General features: G+C 38.0%; 1 protein-coding gene across 4 annotated transcripts in view; it reads right to left on the bottom strand.

Annotated features, from left to right (window-relative positions):
• The window catches only part of LOC125233155 (cytohesin-1), a 107701-nt gene that overhangs the window by 87688 nt on the left and 1965 nt on the right, over nucleotides 1–18048 (bottom strand). Inside the window, exons 1-2 of one of the 4 annotated variants that reach the window (XM_048139040.1) lie at nucleotides 16737–16885; nucleotides 12487–12715 (exon numbers count right to left, since the gene is read on the bottom strand). The exons of 1 other annotated variant lie outside the window; for it this stretch is intronic. In XM_048139040.1, the coding sequence (XP_047994997.1) occupies nucleotides 12487–12687 (201 nt within the window). In that variant the 5' untranslated portion in view covers nucleotides 12688–12715; nucleotides 16737–16885. Of the gene's footprint in view, nucleotides 1–12486; nucleotides 12746–13051; nucleotides 13251–16736; nucleotides 16886–18048 lie in introns of those variants that run through there. 2 more of the 4 variants (XM_048139042.1, XM_048139039.1) reach the window with 2 other exon arrangements.

Here is an 18048-nt window from a genome sequence, read left to right as displayed (position 1 = left end):
CCGGGTTCGAATCCCGGTAAGGGCATTTATTTGTGTGACGAGCACAGATATTTGTTCCTGAGTCATGGATGTTTGCTATGTATATAAGTAGTTATATATTATATATATCGTTGTCTGAGTACCCACAACACAAGCCTTCTTGAGCTTACCGTGGGCCTCAGTCAATCTGTGTAAGAATGTCCTATAACATTATTTATTTATTTATTTATTTTATTTATTTATTTTATTATTAGTCAGTTGAATAAATTATTAATTCTCGTAACACGATGTTAAATTAGAGGTTTAACCTATCGGCCATTTATTTTAAGACTAGAAGTAAAAAAAAATAGACATCAATGTCGTCACTCACTAGTACTCAATTTATGAAACCGTAAATTTCAATAGCGATTCATACTGAATATAGTAATAAGTTGGTCGTAGGTCATGAATGTCATGATAGATAGTACCCGAGGTGCTCAAAATAATGTCAACACTACAACGCCTGAACAACACACCAGTTCAGATTTTTGACGACTGTAGGAGTAGTTCGGTATAGCGAGCTCCAGTCTGCATAGACACGCCATTTTGTTTCTATACCATACTACACGTCAGTGACCCCCTTATCGACTACGTTTTTGACGCGCAAGGTTACAGCTATCGATACAGACCTGCACCTCAAACATCAAATTCTATTTTTGTACACATGCAAATGCAATACGACAGAAATCCATGTATTTTCCCAACAAATCTACAGCAAATGCACAAAAGGAAATGGCTTGGAGTCATGCATGCATGACCGCGTCTTTTGTGTGAACTTTTATATCCCGCCACGAGGGTGCGGAGTCAATAGCATTGCTACCAGTTTGAAAACTAGATGTGGACGCGATAACGAGGTTTAACTTTGAACAGCCAACTATATATTTACCTACATATGTCGCGGGTCGGGGTCAAAATTCTGTCTCAAACTTAAAAATATCATGCAGGGAAGAAAAAGCGTCAACGTCCACCGGTGACAGAACCTGGGACTCGAAAAAATTTCTTAATTCCTCCATTTCATTAAACTGACCGGGGTATAAGGCCGTGATTACCTTATTGATTTTTGTCGAGCTCCCGATATTTTGACACTTACATGCATCATGATCAGCGTGTTACTTGTACTTTTATATATTCTGTGGTGTTATCGGGAGCTCGGCAAAAATCAAAAAGGTATCACGGTCTATATAATGCTCAATATAAGTCTGATGAAAATAGCCGTGAATAATTCAAAACTCCTCTATTTCAGATTGTGGAATCAATACCTACTTATGTCTACACTACCTTTCTACCAGAAGCATATTTAGGACCCCCTCCCTATTACATATGAAGATTTCCACCAATGTTAGCGTTCCTACCCAAACCTAATAACGTACTCAAGTGCTGAGTTTCAAGCCCCTCTCAATACTAAAATTATTTCAGAAATTGTTCACGATCCTTATTTGCCTTATTTTCAAAATAATTGCTTCAATTATAATGCGGGTTCGTGAACTTTTAATAAACAAGGCCTATTTAAGGTAAAATATGGGCGTCATTCAGCAAAGTTCACTTATTAAAGCCTACGGTTGCCTGAATTAAGTTAAGCCGAAGGGAATCCGACCCCTGAGCTAGTATAATAGCTGTGTAAACATGATTAATATCAAACATTTGCTGAAGGATATTAAATATTAAATATAAGCAAAGTAATCGAGACTTTTGTTTACTCATACAGCTCCGCTTTATCTATTAAATTAGCTTTACTTAAAACATGAAAGATTGCACAAATATACGAGTAGATATCCCGCAGAGATCCTGTTAGCTTTTCTAAGAATTAATACGCCATATTAACACCATGGCTAACCGATACTATATAAGTAGAATAGACAAACAATTTTCGTTGCAACTTTGTAAAAAAACTAGACGTTTACAAAATACTCGACAATTTACTATGATTAAAGGAAAACCCCTAAATATAGACTGGAGAAACTCCATCATACGCAAAAGCAAATAAAGAGTAAATACATTCCATATTTATTCCTAAATAAACCGGATGACAGTTGAAAAGGGCCTCCGAATCAGAAAACCAATATCCCGCTATACTCCTAGCTAGTGACATCGACACAAATCTGCCGCTTTTATGTGTTGATTGGATTTCAGCTTTGTGATATCGGAAAAGCCATCTGGTTTTAATCATCAGAGATTTAAAGTAACATGCTTTATTGGAGACCTAAATTTTTTCGTATTTATTGGATAACTTTTAGGGTCTCTCCAAATATATGGAAGCGGAATCACCTATCGAAACGCAATCTGCTCTAGCCGACCAAAAATAGCTCGTTAGTATATATATATTATAAAGACGCTTACGCGTCGTCGTCGCTGAACGCATCCGTACGTATCGTTCATACTAACTAACGCCGTGTCTTGCGTGGGCGACGGTCGCGCGACTGTAGCCGTCGCGTCTCATACTTCCATATCGATAAGGTTTGATTTCGTATGCGTCGCATCGCCGTCGCGCGACCATCGCGCGACCGTCGCCCACGCAAGCCACGGCGTAAGCGATTTTTGGCCGGCGAAAACGGATTCCGTTCCGCGTCGATATGTTTGGGGTTTGGGGAGACCCTTACACTTACAGGCTTTGTCAATAACTTATTTCAATTGTATGGAAAGTGGTTGTTAACCTGATTCAGTTAAATTTCTCTCGTATTTATAGGAACACAGCTCGAAGGTTTTACCGGTAGTACGTTGTTCGGAAGTAAGTACCGCCGTAAAATTCACGACACGAGCTATATAAAATACGCGGCCATTACTTACCGGGCAATTTTTACTAGGCAGTAAAATACTGTGTCTAAAATTAGCTCATGTTTGTATAAATCTTTTGTTAGTGACTTTAATGCTTGACAATGACAATGGAAAGAAGTACAGAGGTTCAATAGAGTTGATAAAATGAGTTGCATAATTTGAATTCAATCATCGCGTTAACATGCGACATGTTGTACAACTTTATATACAATTAAACTTAGTAAGGCTTACCCTACCGTAGCCCATAGGAAAAAGGTTAAAAACATTGAAAACACCATGACTAAATAATATCTTTGCTATTTGCTCATCAAATCAAATGCCCTTACCAAGATTTGAACCATTGGCTAGGCTTCATTATTCAGGGTTCCTATAGGCCAAATCGTTTGTTAAATACCACATTGTCAGAATAGGTGCATATAATTTGATTACCAAAACAATATCGTAGATAATGGGTCGTGAAACTATATTGACGCCATGTGACGGCCATTGTTCTAACATGTGCACATTATTGGGTCGTACAAACATTGTTAAGGTTTAGTATAGGTACAATATACATGACATAGTGCCGACATACGGTAGCACTTCAATGTGCTTGGAAATAAATTAGGGTATACTTTATTCCAAAACTGAAAATTCACTTTTAAGAAATCAGTGACCATGTTCATGGAAAAGTTTTTGAGCAATATTAATTAAGCATGAAGAGTATAAATATTTACTATTTACCATCATAGTTTTCAACTTTATCTATATTTGACAGATTTTCAAATTAACTGTTTTTGTTTTTTACATTCTCGTGCCTAATTAAAGTTTAATAAAAAGTGTTTCATTATAACTAATACGTTCCCTAGTTAAATGTAGTTTTCTATATTTTATTTTACAAACAAAAATTTACTGGTCAAATGTGTGTACATTTCGTAAATCGACCTTGTGACTAGATAGGTATTTCATCGCTTTACGTCCAAATATTAGCAGTAAGTAGTAAACAATGATTATGGATGTTATGAGAAACACATCTGTGTATTCTGTGATGTCAGCTCTGTTTAGATGTCCTCTTTATGTAGGGTTGCCGGGTTGAACAAAAAGTGTTGTGTTATATCGTCACCAAGACTTACTAGACATTCAGTTTTCGATCGACATTTTTATTTATTTATCTGTTATTTTTTACAATCTTGCGTTTTCCTTGTGTGATATTAATAAATTATCTTAAAAAAAGAGAATATCGTAGAATCTTCACCAAACCAACTTCTAGAAGTCAGAATAAGCTATATCCAACTTCTAATAGACGTTAAGATGGCAAAACATTCTTGACACTCGCTAGTGGACGACTCGGGCTATCTTGATAAACGAATAATAATCCTAACATTTCCCTGACATGTCAGGTCAATCAGGGATAAGTTTTTCTGGACGACAACGAGCGACCCCCGAACATTTATAAAAACGAATATCGGGTAGTTTGGTGTTGTTTACATCTCCATTTACATTTCGCTGGGTCGCCAGTCTTCCGCGACCACGGCTAGTGCAACCTGGCCAAAACGATGGGTAAAAGGTAATAATGTTATTTTATCGCGTTCAACCCGTGTGTGTCTTAAAAAATGTGTACAAAACGCGAGAACTTAACGTGTTTAAGTGTTATATGACAACGAGCGACTTCGCTTAGGTCCCCGAACGAGTTCGTTGCAAACTAGTTTTAGTGGGCAGTTTCCGCAACTCCAAAACCATTGTGTATATTTCATGTGACGTTGCACACTAATGGGCTTCTTAATAAACACGTTGATAACACTAACCCTGACACCTACCGACAGTCCCTCACATCATCATTCTCTTGTCCTCTTCCCATTATTTGGGGTCGGCGCAGCAGATTTTCCTCCTCCATTCCTCTCTATCAGCCGTCATTCCCATACTAACACCTTTCACTCATATCATTGTTCACACATTCCATCCATCTTTTCTTAGGCCTTCCACTACCGTTGTCGTCATCCACCTTCATATTTACCACTCGTTTTATAACATTGCTTTCATCCCTCCGCATTACATGCCCATACCATGCTAATCTACTTCCTCTCACCTTCTCTGTCACTGGCGCTACTCTCAGGCTTCCCCTTATATACCGACAGTCCCTCACAATCCTGAAAAAGCTCAACTCTTTGCTAAATTGTGAGAAAAGGAAGCCCTAACATTTGATAACCCTGCCATTTCCTCAGACAACGTGCTCCAATTGCAAAAGGATTGCAACAGCGATCGCATTCTCATCCATTATCCGTCCGACATTCGCTACCCGAACCGTCGTTTGTCTTGTTTGATAAACAGTTTGCAACTTTTTTTTATTTATGATGCGTGTATATCACTGCACTTGTGTTTATTTTGCACTTGTCTAAAGTTCTAATATAATTGTCCAGTCTATTTTTGAGACAGTTCACTGACGGCGCGCTAATAACAGTAACAGTTACTGGTAGAGAGTTCCACACATTAACTTTGTTCGTAAATTAAACGCTTTGGAGAGAATATTTTATAATATTGTTTTGGCAAACTTAATTTGCTATGCCTAATTGTTTATGTAGATGCGCAAACTTATGATTATTAATTATGAATGTAAGTAAGATCTCTGTAAACATGCTGGGATGGGAACCTCCTTGCGTTATCTCGGCACTTGCCACGGCTCATGGGAGCCTGGGGTCCGCTTTGACAACTAATGCCAAGATTTGGCGTAGGCACTAGTTTTCCGAAAGCGACTGCCATCTGACCTTCCAACCCGAAGGGTAACTAGGCCTTATTGGAATTAGTCCGGTTTCCTCACGATGTTTTCCTTCACCGAAAAGCGACTGGCAAATATCAAATGAAATTTCTTTCGCACATAAGTTCCGAAAAACTCATTGGTACGAGCCGGGGTTCGAACCCGTTACCTCCGCATCGAAAGTCGCACGCTATTACCGCTAGGCCACCAGCGCTTTCTTCGCATCACTAATGTTCATAAATGTATAATGCACTATTTGCACTACGGGTCTCCATGTATAAAAGGTCACTTATCGTGATTATGATGCAATAAGTGCGTGTGCAAACTTATGAGAATAAGAATAAGTATAATTTCCAACATACTACCTAATATAATACATAATGTAAGTCAACAGCAGGCATGCGGGCATTGTAAAGTCAATATTTTCTCAGCTCATATATCCCGGCGTTATTTAATCTCTTTACAAACAAGGAGATCAGTAAAACAGTGGTTGCAACAAGTGGGGCTATTATGTTACTGTGTCCACGCCGTCCCCTCGTTGTCTGCTATAAGGTAATAACCAACGCAGCTTAGCCGTTGGCGTTATTTGTGTCGACCTGAGAAGACTAGCCAGGTCTACATTGCAAAAGACCTAGAACGCAATATTACTACTTTTTAAATGACCATATAGGAAGGTTAGATTCGTTAGGTAGGAATGGCCTAAGGCCAATCAGCCGGATTAACCGAATGGCAATCGTCGACGCCAGACGCCGACAGAAATGCAGTCTGGCTCTATCGCGCTATACGCAAGAGCGATAGAGATAGATAGCTACGAAAAATATTTTATCGTGAGCGTTTGTGCATTTAGTTACGTACCCTGCACAGAATAGAAGCCCCGCGGAAGCGGGGCTTCGTCGATACCGCTTTAAAGTTAAGATAAAGCGAAAAAAATATTGTAGGCATATAAAACCTGCCAAGCAATAAACTTCTCTCATACGAATTGGTGCAACAAAACCATTAAGTGTTGTCTTGAACCTTGAAGTCAAAAATACACAAGTTGTTGTAGCGTCGAGTGCGTCATAGACGGTAGCAATAGCATTAGCCTACCGGCCTAGCTGTAGAGAATCGTTCTGGCTCTGTCGCGCCAATACAGAAGAGCGATAGAGCAAGCATGCTACAATAGCTACGGAGCGTAAACGATTGTGAAGTTGGCTAGGCACCCTGTTAACTAGCGGATGCGGCTTCCACTTTGTAGTCGGGTGCAGCCTTCCTTGAACGCTTCGGATATCTTTAACACTATTAAACACATTAGTGTCCGGATTCCATTAAAACGATTTCTGCACTTTCTAAGGGGTGCTAATTAATGAAATGAATGTGGAGCTTTTTAATAAAATTTTCTTATGAAACATTTTTTATTGCAAAATATTGTCTTCGGTTACCGGCGTTACCGCGATAGTCAGTTACAGCAAATACTATATAAACTCTATAGAGTTAATACGTGCAGCTTGTGACGTTTCCCATACAATGAAGCGGCAACGATTTTAGCAGCGCCATCTAGCGGTACGAGTTGTTCAAAGTAGTTTGTCAGTATAGGCGTACGTAAAACAACACAAAATGCGATTACTTGATCTACTTTAACATTTTTAGACGGAATAAAACAAAGAAATAAGTGTGTGACTTTTTTAAATTTTAAACTGTATGAACTAAACTATTTTGATCAACTCATGCCGCTAGGGGCGCTAATAGTATCGCGTGTTGCCAACTTTGGCACCAAGCCGCACGTATTAAGTATTAACTCGTAGAGTACGCACGTACGCACACACACGCACAATAGACGGGGAAGATACGGGGGTCTGTCCTATGCATCCCGAAACTGAACGACCGACCCGTAGGAAAAGGGGCCCATCTGAAAACCAGCGCTGGGTATATGTACCTATATATCTGGCAACAAGCTGAGACGGGTACCCATTGCCTAAGCCTACCAAATGTTTATCTGTAAATATAGTTTAAGATGTAGTTGATGTTAATTTTAGGTTTTTTTTTTATTATTCTTATTTTACACCGGTCAAATCTTACATGAAAATCGGCTAAAAAAACAAAGTGTGATGTAAAGCTGGATTTTTGGTATGTTATTTGGAGTCCTTGAGGGAATGTAAGACTATATTTTGCAAGCAAAAAAAAAGTGTGCTAACTTCGTAATTTAAAAAAAAAAGTAAAAAAATCGGACTTTTTTTGGTTTTTATTTTTTTATTAAAAAACTGTGCGTTTTTGGTCAAAAGTTGCTTTGTAATGTTGAAAGCGCATTAAATTTCAAACAGTTTGACATATTTTATATCAATGTCCGTCAAATAGTTTTCGAGATATGAAGCGTCAAAAAAGGTTAATTTTTGACACATTTATAAAATGTAGCGTTTTGCCAATATTTTTAGATAAATATCTGCAAAATACTACATGATATATATATATTGCAATATAACATTGTATAAAATTTATTTTGCTTTAGTTTTAGTGCAAATAAAGGTCAGTAAGACGAATAGTTACTTTGGTAAACAAAAAAAAATCTATAAATAGAGAAGCCAAGAGTCTGGTAGATTGGTTAAGGTAAAATAGTTTACGCTAAAAGTTTTAGGTTGAAAGTGATATCTATTCGATCTCACTTTCTTTGATATACGTTTATCTGAAAAAATTGTCTAAGCTAACTTTGCATCGATTTGACTATTACTAATGAAGAAAGAAAATACAGTAAAATTTTGAAGTTTAGTAAATTAGAAAAATAAAACAGAATTAGTTACATTTTACTTTTTCCTTTTTGAGGGTCCTGGTCCTGCATCTTGATGGCACAACTCCTGTAGTGATAGAAAGTCCACTTGAGTTGTATTTGACCACCAATTGCTGTGGAATAAACTACGGGAACGGAAAGCGCCCACGCCAATTATTAAGATACTGGAGAAGTGGTATTCCCAGCAGAAGAAAGTAGTAAGATGGAAGTCAACTCTGTCCACAGCCAGCGGGCTAAACTGTGGCGTGAGATAAGGAGGCAGTATGTCTCCGGCTCTCTTCAGCGTGTACATGGATGGGCTGTCGCAGGCTTTGACCAGTACCGAGGTTGGCTGCTCCATCAATGGGCAAATGATAAATCACATCGCATATGCAGACGATATGGTCCTACTAGCACCATCTGTGGGAGCTATGCGTAAGTTACTTGCAGAATGCGAGAGATACGCCAGCCAGCATAACATGAGATACAATCCGGACAAGTCTGAATTTATGCTCATGGAGGCAGCACATATGCCCACACATGTACCACCTCTTTTGCTTGATGGAGTTCAATTGCGGAGAGTACACGAAGTCAAATATCTTGGCCACATCTTGTTGTCCAGATTAAAAGACCAGGAGGACATAGAAAGGCAGAGGCGAGCCACCGCAGTAAGGGCAAACATGTTGGCTAGAAGATTCGCCAAATGTAGTGACAGCGTAAAAAGACAGCTGTTCCTCAGTTTTTTTACAAGCGTGTATAATGTCGAGTTATGGTCCGACTACACCTGCGCGGCGGTGAGAGACCTGCGCGTGCAATACAACACATACTATGTACTGCTATTTCGTTAAACGGAGAATACTATGATTCAGGCACGTCCACGACAACGCTCGTGAGATTGCATCGATGTTATTGACCGTCAGTGATATGCTTTAAAAACCAGTCCGTACAAGAACAATTTCGGAACAATCTGATTCAATTAATAAGGGTTTTCTACTCGTAAATATTTTTTTCCGCCAAGCGGCGATCCTGAGGTCTTTCTGACCGTAAACTTAACTTACTAAATAAATGTTGATTTGATATACGCAAATATGTGTCTGAGTAATACTTGAACAGCCCCCAAATAATAATAATTCGTTCTCCGCTACGCCTCCTGTAAATATATGTAAACTATCCCATTTGGCCATTACCATCCACCGATTATTTCTGATCCAGTTATACTAGACTTATGATATAATCATATTTTATTAAATAACTCGCACTCTTTTGGTCTTAAATGAAAGCTAGTGAAATGTTCTACATTTTTATTTTACAATTTATGTAATAGCCTGAGTTGTTTTGCTGATATCTGTCTCAAAATATTAGCAAAACGAATATTTTCATAGAAAGGGGAAAAATGCTCTTTTTTTGACGCTTCATATCTCAAAAAATATTTGACGGACATTGATAAAAAAGATGTCAAACTGTTTGTAATTTAATGCGCTTTCAACATTACACAGCAACTTTTGACCAAAAATGCATAGTTTTTTAATAAAACGGCAAAAACCAAAAAAAGACTGATTTTTTTACTTTTTTTTTTAAATTACGAAGTTAGCACACCATTTTTTTGCTTGCAAAATATAGTCCTACATTCCCTCAAGGACCCCAAATAACATACCAAAAATGCAGCTTTACATCACACTTTGTTTTTTTATTTCTCTTTTTGACCAGTGTATTTCTACTGCTACATTGTTTAAGTTTTTTATCAATTTTGTTTCTAATTTTTTTTCTCATGTATTTGTGTTAGTAGTTATGGCAATAAAAATATTTTTATTTATTTTATTTAGAGTTTATATAGTATTTGGTTACAGTCACCGGCATAAATAGGTGATGATTTGTATACCTTGTCACATTAACGTCTTATTTGTAATGTCATACGAAATTGTCAAACGAATAAACCGACAAGGTACAGAAATCATCACAGTTCTTGCACATCTTAATTTTTTCTCAGTCACCCGTTGACCACGAACGCTGTAAAAGTGTTCGAAACGTCGGGATGAATTGTAAATTCATTATTCGCGATATAATCCTTTTCCATAGTTTTATTTCATTTTTTATTGTTTTTAAATCGTTGTCTGGTTTTATGGTGACGATGACGAGATGAGTTTCCAAATTGCGAAGAAAATTTAATTATGCAATATTATTACGACTACGGTGTAACAAGTTAATACATAACAGAAATTAATTCTTTAAGTGCGTAATCTAAATTGATAGGCCTATCAAAAACTATATTTGCGATAATAAAATCAAAAATGTCGTATCATAACTTGAGTTATCTCTCCATTCAAATAAGATTAAAAAAAAAACATTTTTGGCACAAGCTTTTATCGCCGACTGTACCTTTCTTTCAACTGTTTCATAACAGAGTTCCTATGACCACCTTACTGCTCCATCATCAGATCAGCTCCATGATACCATAATATTGCATTGTCAGTCACGTAATTTATATATGTGTGCAAAATTTCAGCTCAATCGGAAACCGGGAAGTGGGTCAAATTTAGCTTCTAAGTTTCGACGCACACTAACATACTAACAAGGCAAGTTGAATAAAAGTTGTAATAAATAATACGGCTATACACATCTCTGTATGTAGGACTGACTCAGACACTGTCAATAGCGCTGAATGTTTTTACAGCTGGACTCCTTTCGATGAGTTCCGCGTATCAGCCGCTATCGGTACTAGTACTGATAACGGAAAAACAACTCATGTTAGCGCGCAAAAATAGTCTACGTTTCTACAAGCCATTACGTCAATCATCAACTGTAGAGTGACGTTGACGATGTAACATCAGCTGCAGGTATTATGGGTGCAACATAAACAATAGGCTACTAGACTCTTATCGAATTTGGCACAAGAAATTATTGTTTCCTGTAGTATTTGACATAAGAAACCAATTTTTATAGATTTTGAGTATTAAAAGTGTATCCTGGCTACATATTTTCGATTAAAAATATGTGTAACTAATATTTATTTTAACTTTGGCCACCGAAAACGCTGTCAGACGTGTAGTGACGTCATAGAACCTAACTTCATGCCGAGTCAATCACTGACATGATGAACTTTATGCCTCATAACTTAAATGTCAGAAAATTTTGTGCTCAATTCGATTTACGTCATGCGCAGACAATCTATAAATTAACATGGCTAATGAAGTTTTTGCCTAATTAAGTTAAAGTAAACTTTATAAATGTTTTTTTTGTGGTTTTCAAGTCGTAATAAAATATGGTAGTATTTTTTTTCGGTTAATTGGACAGTAATAAATAATATAAAATTGACTTTAAAAAAGGGTCAAGTAGCGTTACCTGAGCGATCGAGCTTCGCTCGCAGTTCTATTTTCTAGTAAAGAATTTCGCCCATTTCTCAAAACATAGATAACTGAAAATGAGAAGATTAAAATGTAATCAGACTGTAATGAACCGTAATCCGCTCTGTTCTCGAAAATGCTTATTTTTTTACAATCCTTTAAGCGAGCAATATTCTTGTATATTCGATCTCGGAAACAGCTCTAACGCTTTCGCTGTGTTATGTGGGATTTTTCGGGGGTGAATTTTCGAGTTTTTACGTTTTTTAGGGTTCCGTACCTCAAAAGGAAAAAACGGAACCCTTATAGGATCACTTTGTTGTCCGTCTGTCCGTCCGTCCGTCCGTCTGTCAAGACCCTTTTTCTCAGGAACGCGTGGAGGTTTTTTTACAATAACATAGAACTTCGAGCGAAGCTCGGTCGTCCAGTTGGCTGTTCTTTAAAGTTCGATCAAATCTGGGCGGCTATAGTTAGTTATTATGGTTAGAAATTCGCTGTTAAAAGAGATATCGGGGTTGTGTGAAACATAAATTAGGTAAGTAGTGGAATAGCCAACGCAGCGAGAGCGTCATGGATGCAGCGTGCCTGGAACAGTGCCAAGTCCACGGGCGCCACGTACGTCTAATGTGACATTTTGCGTAACCTAAGCTTGGAAAATATAAGAGTTGTTTTAATACTTTTCGAATGTGTCATTTAGGTTTATATATTGTTGAGACTCCACTTCCAGTTAATCTGACAAACAGTAGATAGTAATACATAGCAGTCGCTGAGCTCTTAGCCACTTACTTTATAAATAAACAGTGTAATGGAACTAATGGAGCTCATTTCAAGTACTTAATACGCATGAAGAGCGGAATATTAATAAGTAAAGAAAGCAAAGCATTACAGACCAGTCTAGAAACAGAGGTCAAGTCCCAGGCAGATCTAGTCTTGCCGCGTGGTTGCGAGTCCTTTCGCCGGCCCAGGGACCCGTAGTTTGATGGCGAGGGTTCCTCTCGCCGTCTTCTCCCGCCTCGCCGCAGTGATGAGAACCAGTTGGAGACCGAACCCCGCCGCTCCTCTTCCACCGGGGGCCCGGCTTTGATGAACATCACTTCACGAGCTCATCACACGCTTACGCTTAAAGCCACGGACGATTAGGAAACGCAACTAAGGATATAATGTGACTGTGACCTCGCCGTCCCGGTTAGGATTGGGGAAATTTTGTCAAAAGTCAGAATGTAAGCACAACACAATATACGAACAATGGAATTAAGCGGTGTACGAAGAATCCTAATGAATAAACATACCCATTGCACAAGCATGAAACCAAAAGAATGAGTTGGTGGTGCGGTTTACCCGAGAGTGCGCAGGCAGAACCAAAACTGCCCGAAGAATCCTATCAAATAAACAACTGATTGCACAAAAAGCATGACCTAGCGTATGATAGTGAAGACATGTAAAGCACAGACAGACCTGGTCATAGTCGTCGTCGTAAGTGCTGGTAGCCCGGGCCAGCCGCGCCAGCAGCGGCCCCCACAGAGCTTCGCAGAGCAACCTCACATGTAAACACATCGCCACGCGCCATACACTTCCCAGTAAGGAACGCACGGTACTGAAGATAGCCGCGGACGCTTGGCACTTTGACAACTCTACGAACGCTTATCTTTCTTTTCTACAAGGTTGTCACACCTGAATTAGCGTTTATCAGTAACGTAAAAACAAATGGTGATTCAGAATACTACGATTATCTGTATTTCGAAATGACGTTGAATGAGCGCTAAGGCAGAGTACATAAATGGTATTTTGGTAAGATTCGTAAGTTGGCTAGTAGTTAGTGTACAATTTAAAGTAAACCTACATTATAATTTTATAACAAAAACACCCCTGTTTGTATGACTTTCATGTGTATATACATATCGCTAAAATATTTATAAGACCAATATTAAAAAATCATGTTATTAGACTGGAAAGAACACAAATGGACAGTTCTGTTATCAGAGTGGGCAGCAACTGCGGAAGCGACAGAGGAAGCATGATAAACCGATGAATCGCGAACATTGTCCGAGGGAATGCAACAGCGATGACTCAGTTGGAACCACGGAAAGCCGGTAGGCATTTCAACGATCGAATTCCGATTTCGTACCAGAAAATAGAGCTTTAGGCAGTTGTCCAATGACAATTCACTTTAGGGGCATTTTCGCGAGAACAATAAATTACCAAAAATATTTTTTCTAAGGTAGGTAAAACCTACTCAGAATCATGAACCTTTCGATCTAGGACAACCTAGACAAAAAAATTCTTCCAAAATATTTTATTATTTTGCATACTTTCCACTTTGTAACCGCTGTACAAAGTGTTTAAAAAATGGTAACGAAGTGGAAAAAATAAAAATGGGACGCTTTTTCCGCCTACTAGGTTGGAAAGGGCTCGTGATTCTGAGTAAGAAAAACATTAATTTTACCTAATTTAGAAAAAAAAAAGGTTTTTAATCTTTTTTAAATGCCCTTACGACATCCGGGGGAGTGGCGAGAAAGCGACTATTTTCTCGCACTAGAAAGGACAAGGAGTTTTTCTAAGTGAAACCACTCGTCCGCAAAGAAAGTCTGTTTTCTGACTAATCATACATAATTATATTCACGACACAGTGAAGGTTGCGATTTGCGTAACGCTAAGCTGTGACCCCACGTGAAAACTTGCTTGACAAGCATGTCGTGAGTTGGTTGAGCTTTAAATTCTCAAGGTTAAGGCTAGTTTTAATTTAGCTTTCTAAGAAATTCTTATGCAAGCACTAACAGTACAAAAGATCTACGTCAGCAAATTATTCTACACACAATACAACCCTAGGACTTGTTTCCCTTGCCGAAAACCTTTCAGTCTTAAAGAAGATTGCTGGACTTAAGTAGACAAAGGAAAAATGTGACCCACAACTATCTTTCTGTCAATAATATTATGTTTACAAGTTAATTAAATGTAAACAGTCATGAGCTCCAACTGAGTGGGACAAAAGGTCATTGCTACGAGTGATATTGGTATGATAATAAATTACGACCATTTTAGGTATATCGTCGGTTGACAATGCTGACGACAAACTCGTAAAAGTAACAAATACCTATTTAAACAAATACCATGCCTGTGTGAATAGTACAAGTGAATTAGACAAATACACAAAAAGGACAGGGTGTTTGCAGAACACTGATTTTGGTCCGGTATTATTGAATAACAATTAGGGTGCTAATAATGTAGCAGTTCCAAGTCATTGTATTAGCGTAACGTACAATTACAATACACTGAGCCATTTCAATACATTATGAGCCATGGCGTGACGATTGTTTTTAAAAGTCAGATGACACAAACTACTTTAAACCAGCTTCCAAAATGATATTGTGTACCCAACGTTGTCACCTAACGATATGATTTATGATGCCAAGCGGACACCGGGGTCCCATGAGCCGCGGCAAAAAGCCGGGATAGCTTGAGGAAGATAACGATATGCTCACATAATGCAATATGTATGCGGCCATAACAACGTCACTGATGCAAGTAATGAGTCCTGTGTTTGACGTCTAATGACTGTTTACTTGAATTAAATTGATGATTATGGATTGACATAGCGTTGAAAATATTGACATTAACGGTATCGTGTCGTGAATAATTTCTCCTTCTTTTGCTCATTAATTTTGTTTAAAGTGTAATATCGATAGCTTATTATGCAGTAAACTAATGTTATAGTGAGAAGCTGATGAAGAATTAATCTCGAAACTCGTTTAGACCCCTTTTTTGTAGTCAACGGCCGATAGTCCACGTGCCCTTGTAAAATCTAGCTATCAATTTACAAGTGCCAACTACCGAACACTGTCGTACTTACCGTACCAAAATCTAAAACAATTAGCTTATATCACCTTGACACTGGCAAAATATAATACCAATGGGACTGAGGCCATTTAATTTTAAAAATCTAATCTAAAGAGCATTAGAATAATGAGAATTATTTATAGACTCAATATATTAATTATTATGTGAATATCTACTAACACAAGAAACTATCAAGAAATACAAATTAATGACAAAGACAGACAGTGACATTACATGTAACTGGGCAACATACGCTCGCATTTTTCAGGAACTGAAATTAGTTCAACACAATACATAAACTCACACTCATTTTGTGAGGACAAACTGCTCAAGTTAACTCATTGATTATAAAAAAATAATCAATAATACGTACGATATATAGCAATGCGGATGTTTTCGCAAGTCTAATAGTAAACAAAAACCAGTTGATATCAAGAATTCTGATAGAAATCTTGTTCAGGAAAAAACCTACGGCCGAGTTGTAGAATGCCCTGCATGGAACTTCCTACGCATAATATCTGCATAATGAGCTCATTATCTATTGCTTCCACAATACACTAGTTAGCCGCTAAGTAGACTACTTGTACTTTATAAGTGCTTATACTTTTTTCTTCGGAATTAGAAAAAACTAAATAGAAGAAAGTATAGTTTTCATATAGGATTTATTATGTGAAATATACACAAAAGTTACGTCAAAGAATGATACATTTGGGACCTCATTTTTTTGGGACTTTTGCGAAATTCTCACTATTTCGAAAAATACGATGTACGTATGGAGCTTACCTAGTTACAGAATGATTTGAATAAACCCCTTATTATTGTAAAAACAAGTAAATCTAGTCAGCTGCTAAGTAGACTACCATATAGTTATACTAAGTTAGATGCTTATCACAAAACTGCAGAAAAATTTACAACAATAACCAACCATAGGCCGGTTTGCGTACACGTTGCACAAAGCACCCCTCGCTACAATTGCCGATCCCTTTTTTATACAAATGACACATCCCCACTAACGTCAAATCTTTAGCCATCTATCATCATTCTTGATACGTAAGTTTGCTATGATTAACAACGTTCCTGTAACGCTATAACACCTTAGTGCCCGAAGGTTAACCAGTCTAGGAATGCTCTTTATAAACACTGCATTGAACTCGAAAACAATATCCAACAAGGAAAATTGTCATGAAGACTCAACAATAACTATGACGTCTCTAATAAACCTCAACATTAAACATGTTTTTTTTATTGACACAGGTCATAGGACACCTGGACGGCGAAGTCATTCACATATCCATAAGACACTTACTGGACACAACACTGGGGTCAGAATCCGTCAAAACACTTTCACAGAGTACACAGTCCCTTGACACTGCGGTCCAAGTGACAGCTGTATGCGGTAAGGGGCGATAACGCGACGCGTCCGCGCGTCGTGGCGGACCGTCTGATACTAACTTACTACACTACAATACTATGAGCCAGTGCATTCATGGCTTACGTCAGACTGGTCGCGTATTGAATGAAAAGGCTTAGCAAGGATGTCGGGATGTTCAGGAAGGGTTTTCTCTGCTTTGTTAGTATCCCAGTAGTGGTTTTAAACAATTTTTTAGTAACTTGTTTGCTTTTTTTTTACTGCAATTTTTTCTACTCAGGGCTCCTTAGAGGCAGAGGTCTGACTATTTATAAGTTACTGAAGTCACGATTTAGAGGTGTAACTGCCAGATATTTTCATTTATTTAAATTACTGGCTTTTGCCCGCGGCTTCGATTAAATTCGAAAATTGAGGAATGCTCCATTCAACCCCTCCCCCCCCCCGCCATTTTTGGAAAGTGGGGGGTTAGAAAGTAACAAAAAATAGCCTATGTCACTCTCCATTCCTTCATCTACCTCCACTTAAAAATATCGCCTCAATTCGTCGCTCCGTTTTGCCGTGAAAGACGGACAAACAAACAGACACACACACTTCCCGATTTATAATATTAATAGGGATTAAGATATTGTCTTCTAAACAAAATCGTTGTTTTGATGGAATAAGTTTGCCGTTGTAATTAAATGCATTATAAATTTGTGACAAAGATAAGTAATTTGATTTCAGATACATAAGCGTGAGAAGACAGTGTTTTGAAGAAAATTTAAATAGATCGGTAATCCGTGAAGTTTACGAGGAACACGAAAGTGTTGAATAAAAACTAGATCATTGTCAAAGGCGGTTTTTAGGTTTCCATAGAAAATGAAAAAGGTGTCATTAGGAAAATATTGAGGCTAAGAACATTGTCCTAAGGCAATTAGGCATCTGTCCAGATTTTGACTGAAGTCTTTGATTATATAAACATAATCTCTGTTTAGGAAGAATCTGTTAAACATTAAATTGTGTTAAAACTTTGTTAAGTGATTAAAATGCCATCAATGCAATGAGTTTGCGGCACTTGCATTGGAGACTATGGGTCCTTGGTCGTCTGACACCAACATTTTTATTAAAAAGTTGTCGGAACGCCTTATAGGTGTCTCGGGGGACCAAAGAGCGGGTTCGTTCTTTGCTAGGTTGAGTCTGGCTGTGCATAAGGGAAACGCCGCAAGCATTCTGGGGTCTATGCCAGAGGCAGAGGATCTGAGGGAGGTTT

This window comes from Leguminivora glycinivorella, chromosome 14, assembly GCF_023078275.1.
Source record: "Leguminivora glycinivorella isolate SPB_JAAS2020 chromosome 14, LegGlyc_1.1, whole genome shotgun sequence".
In the NCBI taxonomy this organism is placed as follows: domain Eukaryota; kingdom Metazoa; phylum Arthropoda; class Insecta; order Lepidoptera; family Tortricidae; genus Leguminivora; species Leguminivora glycinivorella.
The sequence above is the reverse complement of the archived record's forward strand: the minus strand, read 5'-3'. Positions and strand labels throughout refer to the sequence as shown.